Source organism: Palaemon carinicauda, chromosome 4, assembly GCF_036898095.1.
Source record: "Palaemon carinicauda isolate YSFRI2023 chromosome 4, ASM3689809v2, whole genome shotgun sequence".
Lineage (NCBI taxonomy): Eukaryota > Metazoa > Arthropoda > Malacostraca > Decapoda > Palaemonidae > Palaemon > Palaemon carinicauda.
In genome coordinates this window covers 4,871,580-4,883,524 of record NC_090728.1, presented here as the reverse complement: position 1 = coordinate 4,883,524, position 11,945 = coordinate 4,871,580, and the positions used below count along the sequence as shown (strand labels likewise).

At 36.8% G+C, this 11,945-nt stretch overlaps 1 protein-coding gene across 1 annotated transcript; it reads left to right on the top strand.

Annotated features, from left to right (window-relative positions):
* Nucleotides 1-301: 301 nt before the first annotated feature.
* Nucleotides 302-3,106, top strand: LOC137639255 (piggyBac transposable element-derived protein 4-like). Its single transcript, XM_068371542.1, has 2 exons — nucleotides 302-2,646; nucleotides 2,982-3,106. The coding sequence occupies exon 1, from the start codon at nucleotides 302-304 to the stop codon at nucleotides 2,639-2,641; it is 2,340 nt and encodes a 779-aa protein (XP_068227643.1). The 3' UTR covers nucleotides 2,642-2,646; nucleotides 2,982-3,106.
* Nucleotides 3,107-11,945: the final 8,839 nt, after the last annotated feature.

Sequence of the window (11,945 nt, the reverse complement as noted above, 5' to 3'; positions counted from 1 at the left end):
GGGAATATTATACCCCACAGCAGTCTTAACATACTAATATGTGTGGGAATATTATACCCCAGTGCAGTGTTAAAATACTATGTGTGGGTATATTGTTCCCAATTGCAGTGATAAACAATAAAAACATTTGGGTATATTTTGCCCCAGTGCAGTGTTGATGTGTTTTGAATGTTTTTAGTTCTTTGTGTATTTTCATGTTTTTTATGTTTTCAGGCATTGAATAATCTCTTTTCAGAGTTATCATAGTATAGCAGTGACTAGATAAACTAAGTAGATAAAGACTCATAATAAACTGTGAAAGATGGATGGAAAAAAGAAAGTTTTTTATTCTCAGGCAGAATTAGATGAAATAATGAACAATTCAGGCTTAACAGATGTGAGTGCAATATTTGAAAGTGATGATGAAAGTGAGATTGATCATGTTGAATATGAGGTGGAAGATGACTCAGATATGGACAAAGATTATGAACAACCACCTAGCAGTGATGATGATAGTGAGGAGTTTATGGATGAACAATGTTTTCAAAGTAGGGCCCAAAAGAGAAAACTAACTACATCAACACCTCGCAAGCCACGTGTTGCCAGCCAAATAGACGTCAGGCCTCACCCTCCCTCCACTCCCCACCAACCCCTGGACGACTCTCTACCATCCCCCTCCCTAGCCTCAATGCACCACTCTGTCCACCGCCCAGCCTCTCCTACCCCTGGTACCTCTATTGCTACCCCTGCTGTAAGTAGGGTGAGTAAGAGACGCCGTGGTAATGCTGCTCGAGGAGGTGCTACACAAGCTTTGTCCTCTGCTGACCCTGCTGTGCCTCCTGCTCCCTCTGCTGACCCTGCTGTGCCCCCTGCTCCCTCTGCAGACCCTGCTGTGCCTCCTGCTCCCTCTGCTGACCCTGCTGTGCCTCCTCCTCCCTCTGCTGACCCTTCTGTGCCTCCTACTCCCTCTGCTGACCCTGCTGTGCGTCCTCCTCCCTCTGCTGACCCTGCTGTGCCTCCTCCTGTTGCCAGGGGAAGACGAAGGAGCAATGCTAATGAAGAAGACAAGGCTACAAGAATGCATGACTTCGGAACCAGTACAGTGACATCCAAGTCTGGCTATAGGTGGAATTGTCGACCACAGTCATCCAGTAGAGTAAGGACACCAGCACGAAACATTGTTGGTCCTATCACCTCAGGACCAACACCGGAGGCAAGGAGTGCAGACACTCCAGAAAAAGCCTTGAGCTTGTTCTTTGGAGATAATATTATCGACGAGATAGTGCAATGGACCAACAAAATAATTCCTCAGCGGGCAGCCAAGTATACTAACCGGAGAGGAGGGTTATCCCTAACAGAACCGGATGAGATACGTGCACTTTTGGGACTATTGATCTTCAGTGGTGGCCAGAGGGATAACCACCTGACAACTAGGGAAATGTTTAGCCCCAAGACCGGCCCACCAATTTATCGTGCAGCCATGTCAGAGGACCGCTTCTGCTTCCTTCTCAGCTGTTTGAGATTTGATGACAAAGACACGAGAGCTCAGAGACAGACAACGGACAAGTTTGCAGTTATTCGTGTTATCTGGGACATCTTTATTGACAACTGTGGGAAAATGTACGTCCCAAGTGAAACAGTTACAGTGGATGAACAGCTGCTGGCATTCCATGGAAACTGCCCATTCCGCATGTATATTCCTAGCAAACCAGCAAAATATGGGATCAAACTTTTCCTTATATGTGACAGTAAAAGCAAGTACATGCTGAGAGCAATACCCTACCTGGGGAAAGAAGACACACAACCTCAGGCCCGGGGTGGCATAAACGTTGGTCATAAGATCACAAAGGATCTTACAGAACCCTACCACAAAAGAAACAGAAACGTAACCACCGACAATTGGTTTAGTTCTGTGCCCTTGGTCACTGATCTTCTACACAACTGTGGCATGACCCTAATTGGCACTGTGAAAGCAAACAAGAAAGAAATTCCCCAGGAAATGAAAGAAACAAGAACTAGGATGGTAGGTTCTAGTGCATTCTTATTCGTGAATGACATGACGTTGGTGTCATACTGCAAGGACACTTCAAGAACGAAAAAGAAGTTAGGGTATCTATTATCATCAATGCACACACAGCCAACCATAATGCCCAATGGCAAGCCCGAGATCATTTGTTTTTATAATGAGACGAAAGGTGGAGTTGATGCATTCGATCAAATGTGTGCAATATACTCAGTTTCACGCAAGACAAGCAGGTGGCCCATGAGTATTTTCTATGGGATGATAAATTCCTGTGTAATCAACTCGTGGATAATCTACAAGGAAAATCAGCAGACAATAGGTTCTAAACCAATTGAGAGACGCTTCTATATGCAAAATATGGCAGAGGCCCTTATCAAAGCATGGGCAGGAAAGAGGATGTTCAACACAAGGATTCCCAGAACCATCAAAACTGTGATCAACACAGTCTGCAACATTTCTTTACCTGTCAGGGATGATCAAGCAAGTCTCACAGTGATGGCGGACAGCAGGGCTCCCATGGTGCGGTGCTCACTGTGTGACAGGGCCAAAGACAGGAAGACACGATACAGGTGTCAAGGCTGTACACGCCCTGTGTGTCCTCAACACATCTACACTTGGTGCGTGGACTGCCCACACTAATGCAGGTAAGAACTTTAGTTATTACTACTACTACTAGTACTAGAACTACATACTGGTAAGCGTAGGGCATGCATAGTCCATCACCGAGAATATGAATTGTTTGTACTGTACACTGAAACTGCCAGTATTGCTCATTACCATTTTCAATGGTAAATAATTGTAAAAGAAGATTTTTTTATTCAAATATGGTCTTTTGACTGTCAAAACATAAACATAACATTTCTTGATCATTTAGTGTTCACAGACAGGACTACCTCTACGAAATTTTTTTTTTTTTGCAGAAACTTCAATTATTTTCACCAAAAAATTTATAGTTATTATTTTATGGTCTCCCATACAGCGTGTGTGCCTGCCAGGAGGCTGTGATACCCATAGCTGAGATACCCCGATACCCTGAGAGTGTGTGGGTCAGGAATCAAGTCATTTACAAGAATATTAGATTTTACTCACTCTATTTTAGCAACACAAGTAAAAATTTTAGTGTTTTTTATACTTTTTTTAAGTTGTCCTTGAAATAGGAAGTTTCAGTTGCTAGTCATTAAAATGGTTGAATAAAATACACTAGAGAATATGTACTTTCTGTTTATGTTTTCAGAATCAATAAATTTTGTTTATAACTATTTTTTATTTTTTTTTTTTTTTAAACGGGGTAAAACATACCCCACGTCCGTGTTAATAATTATATACCCCACGTCCGTGAACAAGAGTTAAGCACCTTCATCTCATTGGATCTTAGTCTACTCTACCCCGTATCATGATATAAGATAGGGTGGAGTTATTAGGTTTGATTGACTGTTACATTCTTATAAATGCTGGTGTTACAACATAACAGGCTATGAACGCAAAAAAAAAAAAAAAAAAAAAATGCATTCACACGTAGGCTCAGCGTGGGTTAGTATAAAGAAAAACTGCTATTACTGCACTCAATCTCCACTTCACTTTTAAACTAGGAAAAAAAAAGTCGGGGTCGGCCTTGAATGTTAAGAACTTAATTATTTAAGTTCTGGTAGCCTTATTGTATGATTATTTAGTGCTGCTCTGTAAAAGTTGACTCATTATTTGAGAAAAATTATAATGATCAAATACCTATAATATTAATCTTAGAAAACGACACAGAACCCTCTTGATCAGTGTTGTACAGGAGTGCGTGCTGTTTCCTTAAAATACACTAGACATTAGTTTCGCCATACGTACATAGAAAATGGATGTGCTAGAAAATGTAATTATCACGGTGAACTAGCGTAGTGCACTAGAATCTCACTTTTCTTGTACACGAATATTCATATAATAAATATAGTCTTTATTCTACTTTTAAAGAGTATCATTGCATTTTGATGACTACGGATTGTTTATGCGGGATGATAATATTGGGTGGGTTTAGTTTATTGTCCCGAGTTTTTGGCTGAAAAATTTTGTTTGCTAAACTGTATTTTGTGTATTATGTCATTATTGCATATTTAGAAAGGACGTGTGTTTTTATATTGCTTTTGATTTTATTTGTTATTTTTTTTAGCTTCGATTACACTAGAATTATTTGTTAGCCGAAAGTAGCTTATTCCCCAACACCATATCAACATTATAGCATATCCACAATCCCAGAGGATCTATATTGTACACAGCGTGGCTATTAGCCAATTTCTGAGTGAATTACCATAACGATGTGAATTCTTCACCCAAAAGCGAAAGGTTCTTTTAAGTCTTAATAATCGCAGGTTTATTTGCGTAGAGGCTCGTTCACGGGATTCAGTTTATTTTTTATCATTGATTACAATAAAAAAATACAAATGTTAAAGTGTATACATGATTCATCGTAACTTGAATCTGCATAGCTTTTCATTATACATTGGTGAAGGCAAGTGTTTATATACTCTTTCTATGTCAGCCTTGACACTAACAGGGGCCATGGTGTCTGATAGTTTATATATAAACTCAACCAATAGAAAGAAGTTCTCTTGCAATGCTTCCTTTTATAGTTTTAGGTTTTTTGTGCTGCGCTTGCTCAAGTTTGCTTTCGATGTCATCATCTTCATCTTTTTAGTGTGGTATCTCTTTGAAACGGAGTACACTGGCCAATAAAGTAACCAATGTTCTATATTTCCCTTAACTTTATCACATTGTAAACATTTATCTTCTTCTCCTATTATTTATTCTCCTAATTTAGTTCTAGCGTGTTTAGCTTAGCCGTACTAATGAACATTGTCTGTTTGGTGTTATATTATCCAATTTCTTCTCTTTTACTCCTTATAGATTTTCAAAGCTGATTTATCATTAACTTTTTCCTATATGATTTTTTTGTCCTATTTTTTTGTCTTGTATTTTTCTGATTATACAAATAGGGCTTAGTTCTGTCTAAATCCCGGATTAATTTTGTATTTGCACTATTGTTGTGATTTTTTATTTTCACACGAGTTTGAAGTTATATTTTAGAGGAAGTTATTTCTGGTATTGTCGAATGTGTGTTTGGTAGCAATAGTTTTTTTTTCGTATCCCTTGAGTAAAAGGAAGCAACCCCCCCCCCCCCCCTGATATTACGCTGAATATGCTATGTACATTAGGTACAACATACATTATAAAACTCACTTTTATAACAATAGCGTAATAATGCACATCATGAGCCTTATTTCCTCAATCGTTTGAGGAATAACATTAGCTGTATCATTCTCTAAAGCGTGAGTAGGATAACATTAGGCTTCCTTTCCTAAACGTTTTATCTCGGGGGGGGGGGGGGGGAGGGGGGCGCAGAAACCTACTGGCCGAGTAACATATTACAGAATATCAGATTTATTCCCTCAATGATTCATTCAATAAATATTTTTTTAGGGTAACACTCATAATCAATGTTATACGACCGGCGGTTGGAGAGACAGCTTCCTTAGTCAGGTAATGTCTGGGGAAAAAAATTACATTGTCACTTTAGTACCTCAACGGATATCATACTGTACTTATTTCCCCAATCGTTGACGAATAACTTTTTTTTTTCTACCACAGTATATGTTTAAAATGTCAATTATTTCATACTTCCTTATGTACATACTGTATATTCATAAGTCATGGTAATTTTTTTGTAACCTTGTTTTCTCATTTTCAATTACTGTGGATAATGGTTTTTGATTAAGAGACCAAATAAAAAAGTCAAAGCTCCAAAATGATAAGCAATCGCAGTCTTGAATCCGCCATCAAAAGCGTTGAGGTAGCCTCTATAAGAGATACTAGTACGAAACATTGTAAGGAATAAATGACCATTTGATAGAAAGCACCCCGTGGGTGGTTTAGATCAGGCTTTAAATATTAGTCTATCGTTTTCCTCCTAAAGATGATTAGCCAGGGTACCAGCCAGCCGTTGAGATACAACCACTGGGGAGTTATGGGGTCCTTTGACTGGCCTAACAGTACTACATTAGATCCTTCTCTCTGGTTACTGTTTACTTTCCCTTTGCCTATACATACACCAAATTTTCTGGTCTATTCTTTACATATTCTTCTCTGTCCTCATGCTCCTAACAATACTGAGATTATCAAACAATTCTTCACCCAAGGGGTTAACTACTGCACTGTAATTGTTCAGTGGCTTCTTTCCTCTTGGTAAGAGTGAAAGAGACTCTGTAGCTATGGTAAGCAGCTCTTCAACGAGAAGGATTCTTCAAAATTAAACCATTCTTCTCTAATCTTGGGTAATGCCATAGTCTTTGTACCATGATCTTCCACTGTTTTGGGTTAGAGTTTTCTTGCTTGAGGGTACACTCGGGTACACTTTTCTATCTAATTTCTCTTTCTTTTGTGTTGCTAAGGTTTTTAAAGTTCATTTATAAAATATTTATTTTTAATGTTGTTGCTCTTCCTAAAATATTCAATTTTTTTCTTGTTTCCTTTCCTCGTTGGGTTATTTTCCGTATTGGTGCCCCTGGGCTTATAGCATCCTGCTTTTCCAACTAGGATTGTAACTTAGCAAGTAATAAAGATACTGTAACAATATATATATATATATATATATATATATATATATATATATATATATATATATATATATATATATATATATGTGTGTGTGTGTGTGTGTGTGTGTGATATTTCAACAGTCATATTCTCAAGACAAATTGCATTTAAAAATCAAGGAGAAGAACATTCTGGAGTCTGCTGACCAATGTGTTCCCTGTTATTTATTAATTTTCTCTATAGTGAAGTAACACGAGTAAATATGGGAACTAATCTTGCCGACATTGTTGTTTCCTTCCTTTTAATTTCTTTATTTACTACGCATTTCTTAAATACCGGATGGAATGTGAAATGTTAGTCAGAACCTGAATATTTATGAATCCCAAATTGGACGCAGGAAAAAAAAATTAATCGAATGTTCGGTGGATTGAGTTGAATACAGACCAGCCTTCTATTCAAGTTGGAGAGAGAGAGAGAGAGAGAGAGAGAGAGAGAGAGAGAGAGAGAGAGAGAGAGAGAGAGAGAGAGACGTAATCAGAGTCAGACTTTTCGCAGTTACTGATGATGCCAGAAGCCAATGGACTTCATCAAACAAGTAAACTAAAGATTTAGTTAGCCAAAAGAACCAGAAATAATTTGAAAGAACTTCATGCTAATTTTTAATACTACGGAGAATTTGAATGAAGCTATTAGATATATAAATTCCTTTTAAAATATCTTTAGAATAATATCTTCCAGCCGAAGAAAAATATTTATATCCAAGTTTACGTCTAAATCCAGCTGACATTTACATAGAAAATCCTTGTAAAAAGAATGATAATTCAAAGCATCTCGTTCTTTTCATGGTTTGTTTCCATAATATTTCATATTCTTAAAAATCAACATTGTGAAGGGGAATTCTATATTTTCAGTAAACATTTGTAACATGTGGTTATGGTATTGCCTATCTATCTACCAATCTACCATAACACTCTCCCCTGACGAGGAATTCAGCCGAGTTTGGTTGGCATTGCTGGTGTACCGTAGGCAACCTTCCCCCGTTATCCACTATAAAGAAACTTCACATGCTGAATCCCATACTGCTGTTATCTCAGCGGTCACCAAGGCGCCCAGACACGGCCCAGAGGAAGCGGTGGAGCCTACCAGAACTGCGTCACAATAGTTCGCCATTCATTCATATTTTTAGCAGGCTCTTTTGCCTCTAATATCTATGCTCCTGTCACTCAGAGCTTTCTTCAATCCATCCATCCACCAAACCTCTGTGTTCTTCTTGTACTTCGCCATTAACTCTTGCATTCATCTCCTTCTTCATCAGAAGGCCATTTTCCATTCTCTCTACTTGGCCAAAATCATTTTGAGCCAAATAAATTGAATTTGACAGGCATAATATACAAACAAGAGTTTGTACTGTCACTTACAATCAACAACACCTGGATTATCCCCATCCCCTTCAACACCCCTCTCCTTTGCTACCCCACCTTCTTACTTTTGTGTCACAAATGCTGAAAATTACGGTGAACTAAAAACAGGTAAAGAAGAGTAACAAATCTTTAATTCTTAAGACTACTTTAGTGCACATATGTGCATTTTTAACTATAAGTTTCATTAACTCTTGCATTCATCTCCTTCTTCATCAGAAGGCCATTTTCCATTCTCTCTACTTGGCCAAAATCATTTTGATCCAAATCAATTGAATTTGACAGGCATAATATGCAAACAAGAGTTTGTACTGTCACTTGCAATCAACAACACCTGGATTATCCCCATCCCCTTCAACGCCCCTCTCCTTTGCTACCCCACCTTCTTAATGTTGTGTCACAAATGCTGAAAATTACGGTGAACTAAAAACAGGAACAGAAGAGTAACAAATCTTTAATTCTTAAGACTACTTTAGTGCACATATGTGCATTTTTAACTATAACTTTCATAATCTATATAAAGTAGTTTCCTTGCTTTGATGAAATGTTCCCATGGCCCATTTAGATTAAAAATGTGGGATACAATTTTTTAAAAGTTCATAATTTTACAAGAGAAATTTACCTTTCCTAACATAACTTACTGTTCTATCTTGGGTTAGAGATCTCTTGCTTGAGGGTTCACTCGGGCACACTATTCTATCTTGTTTCTCTTCCTCTTGTTATTATGAAGTTTTTATACTACTGTTATTTTCAGGTTTTTATAGTTTATATATGAAAGATTTATTTAAATGTTTTTATAGTTCTTAAACTTTGCTTGTAGTTTTTCCCTATTTCCTTCCCTCATTGGGCTATTTTCCCTGTTGGAGCCTTTGGGCTGATAGCATCTTGCTTTTCCAACTAGGGTTGTAGCTTAGCATGTAATAATAATAATAATAATAATAATAATAATAATAATAATAATAATAATAATAAGATCTATCTCTTAAGAGTATTCTAATATTTTATGACAAGATTCAAAGTTCATGGAAAAAGAAAAAAAAAATACCTGTAAGATACTATGCTTGTAAATAGAGGAGTAAATGCGTTAAATAAACAAACATAACAAATGGCTTGACAAAAATCTAGAGATATTACAGGGTTGGAGTGAAAGGCCAAAAAAATTATCTCAATCATGACAACCAAAATTAAATGATAACATGAATTATTTCCAATCTAATAAGTATAGTCTATCTGAAAAAAATAAAAAAACATCATATCAAAATTATTACTCGATGTTTAGTTACAGGTAAAAGAGGATTCTCGTATAGTCTATCCCTCTGAGGGTTTAAGAGACTAAAATAGATGAAAAAATATATTGAATTTATCACCAATACACCTTAGACTCAGTCCAGACAAATATTCGAAAAACTTTTTTTGTAAGGCCTTCAAATTTAATCTGTAATTAATTACCTGACACTTTCTATTCCACAATTTACGAGCACACTGAAACTTAAGTTTCAATATTTCTCTCTCTCTCTCTCTCTCTCTCTCTCTCTCTCTCTCTCTCTCTCTCTCTCTCTCTCTCTCTCTCTCTCTCGTGCGAAATGGTATAAACTATCCATGAGTGAATCCTGACTATTTCGCTTCATTTGAATGGCAGGATATCTCTTTTCCCGAGTGCTTTCTGTAAGGCCACTCGCAATTCTTCTACGCATCGGGTGTCACTGAGTTCAGGCGATATCTTTATTTTAGGCTTTGAGCTTTCCATTTATTTGCTGACGATGCACTTGCATAAAATTCTCTTCATTTCCGAAACAGAGGACTCTGATTCCAGACACGTCAGCCCTTGAATAACACTATTGCTTCACGTATCCAGTTTCCCGTCGACGATGGCCAGTATATTTGGACTGAAATATTGGTTGGCATTTTCAAAGCTTCGTGGAATACGTGAGTAAAGTGGATGCCATTCTCTTTCACTGTTGTGTATTTGAAAAAAAAAAAAAAAAAAAAAAAAAAATACTAGATGAAAAATATCCATATCGTCAATAACTAGTTACATGACTTTATTTCTCACCGTGTATATCCGATGGAAAACATGCTCTTGCCAATGTCAGCAAGGAGATAACTAGCACCCAGAATGGAATGTTTTTATGGGTAGGACTACATTTAGACCATTTACCGTTATCAAGCAAATGTTTTCCATAGTTTAGGCTTTCATTCGGTAACACCAAACAATATAAGTAACAAACTACACGGAGCAAGAAGGCTTCCATAATAACAATTAGTTACATGTTCATCAATAATAGTCTAAACTTGCCATCCAGTGTTGGGATGCCAATCAGACGCCCCTTCATTCTGATTCACTAAGCAGGGTTGATTCTAATATTAGACATGAACACATTAAGCAACCTATAAAAGTATGGAAATTTTTTATGAAAATTCCTTCATCCTTCCTCCTCTATCAATATTTTTTATTCCTATATAACTTACTGCATGTCTGGAAAAGATCACATTGTTTAAATAGCTAAAATATCCACAGATAAAAGGGTAATATTGTACACGATCACTAAATTTTAACTGTCTTTTTTTTTCAGAACGCGCTATTACTTGATTCAAAAGTCTTCTCTAAAGTTTGGTACATAGTTCACTTTTTTTTTCTTATATATATGCCAAAGGAAATGGACTAATATATGGAAAATTTACATATAGGCGCAGCATATTTGCGTCGGTAATCATCAACCAACAGATAAAAGAAACTGTATTTTCCAAAATTTGAGGGAGGACTTGGAATAACAAATACATGCGTAAGCTTGAGGAATCGTTGGGAAAATTTTTATAAGATCTGCTAACTAAGAAGATGCTGGAATATGATAAACCTTTATGTATTACAATATAATATGACGCGAAAGTAACGAACATTTTCCCGACCGCTAACTTCGATACTACAATAGACCTTGTTAGAAATGAACTTAGCATGCAGTCATTTCTAAATGTAAAAACTAGAAGCATAGATGATTTTCATGGAAATTAACTTTCCTCTTTAAAAATAGAATGTTAAGAAAAATGGTAGGCATATATTGTATAAATAATTACACGCAATATAAGAAATCTAACAGGAGAAAAATTGCATGAAATGAAAATATTTATGGATAAGATTTGTAATAATATTTTCTCCAATAAGTTTACTAAAAGGTTGAATGAAGAAAAATGGTGTTACAAAATCATAGTAGCATATAAGTCATATATTGGATGGAAGATCTAACTGATGAACTTATGAAGAAGGCACTTAAGCTTTTAACCAGGGCCAAGATTTGACAGAACATCAGCAAACATCTTAAAATCATAAGTGATCGGGGGTCTGGCTACATCTATGGTACTGAAAACCTCATAAGGTAGGGACCCCACTAATACCCCTCTTTCTGATCAATCACCGACCACAAAAATAACGAATGTCTTGAATGAAAACCTTATCCTTACCTACGTGTTTTCCACTCATTGCAATCAGTAGTAGAGTCCATTGACTCATTTTACGAAAAGGACCTGACGAAGGCATTACCTCTTTCAATGTAGAAAGCCTCCTCACAAATGTCCCCGTCGAGGAAATCATAAACATATTTCTTAATCGAGTATTCAAATAGAATATGGAACCTTTGCCTATATCTCAGGATGTCATCAGAGAGATGTTGCAGGCCAGTATTATGGAAGGTCCTCTCTCTCTCACCGTGAAGATTATTTCGACAAGTAGATGGTGTATCCATAAGATCCCCTCATGGCATTCTGCAAATATCTATATTTGCTATCGTCGGAGAAAGACATTCAGAAAAAACCCTCCAAAGATCTATGGACTGTGTATGGATGATACCTTTATGACGATGGTGTACTATAATGACACAAAAATATTATCTGACCTACTAAGGACAAATTATGCGTCCGACTTTGCGGGAGACTCTCCTTTCCTCAATAACCTAATCAGA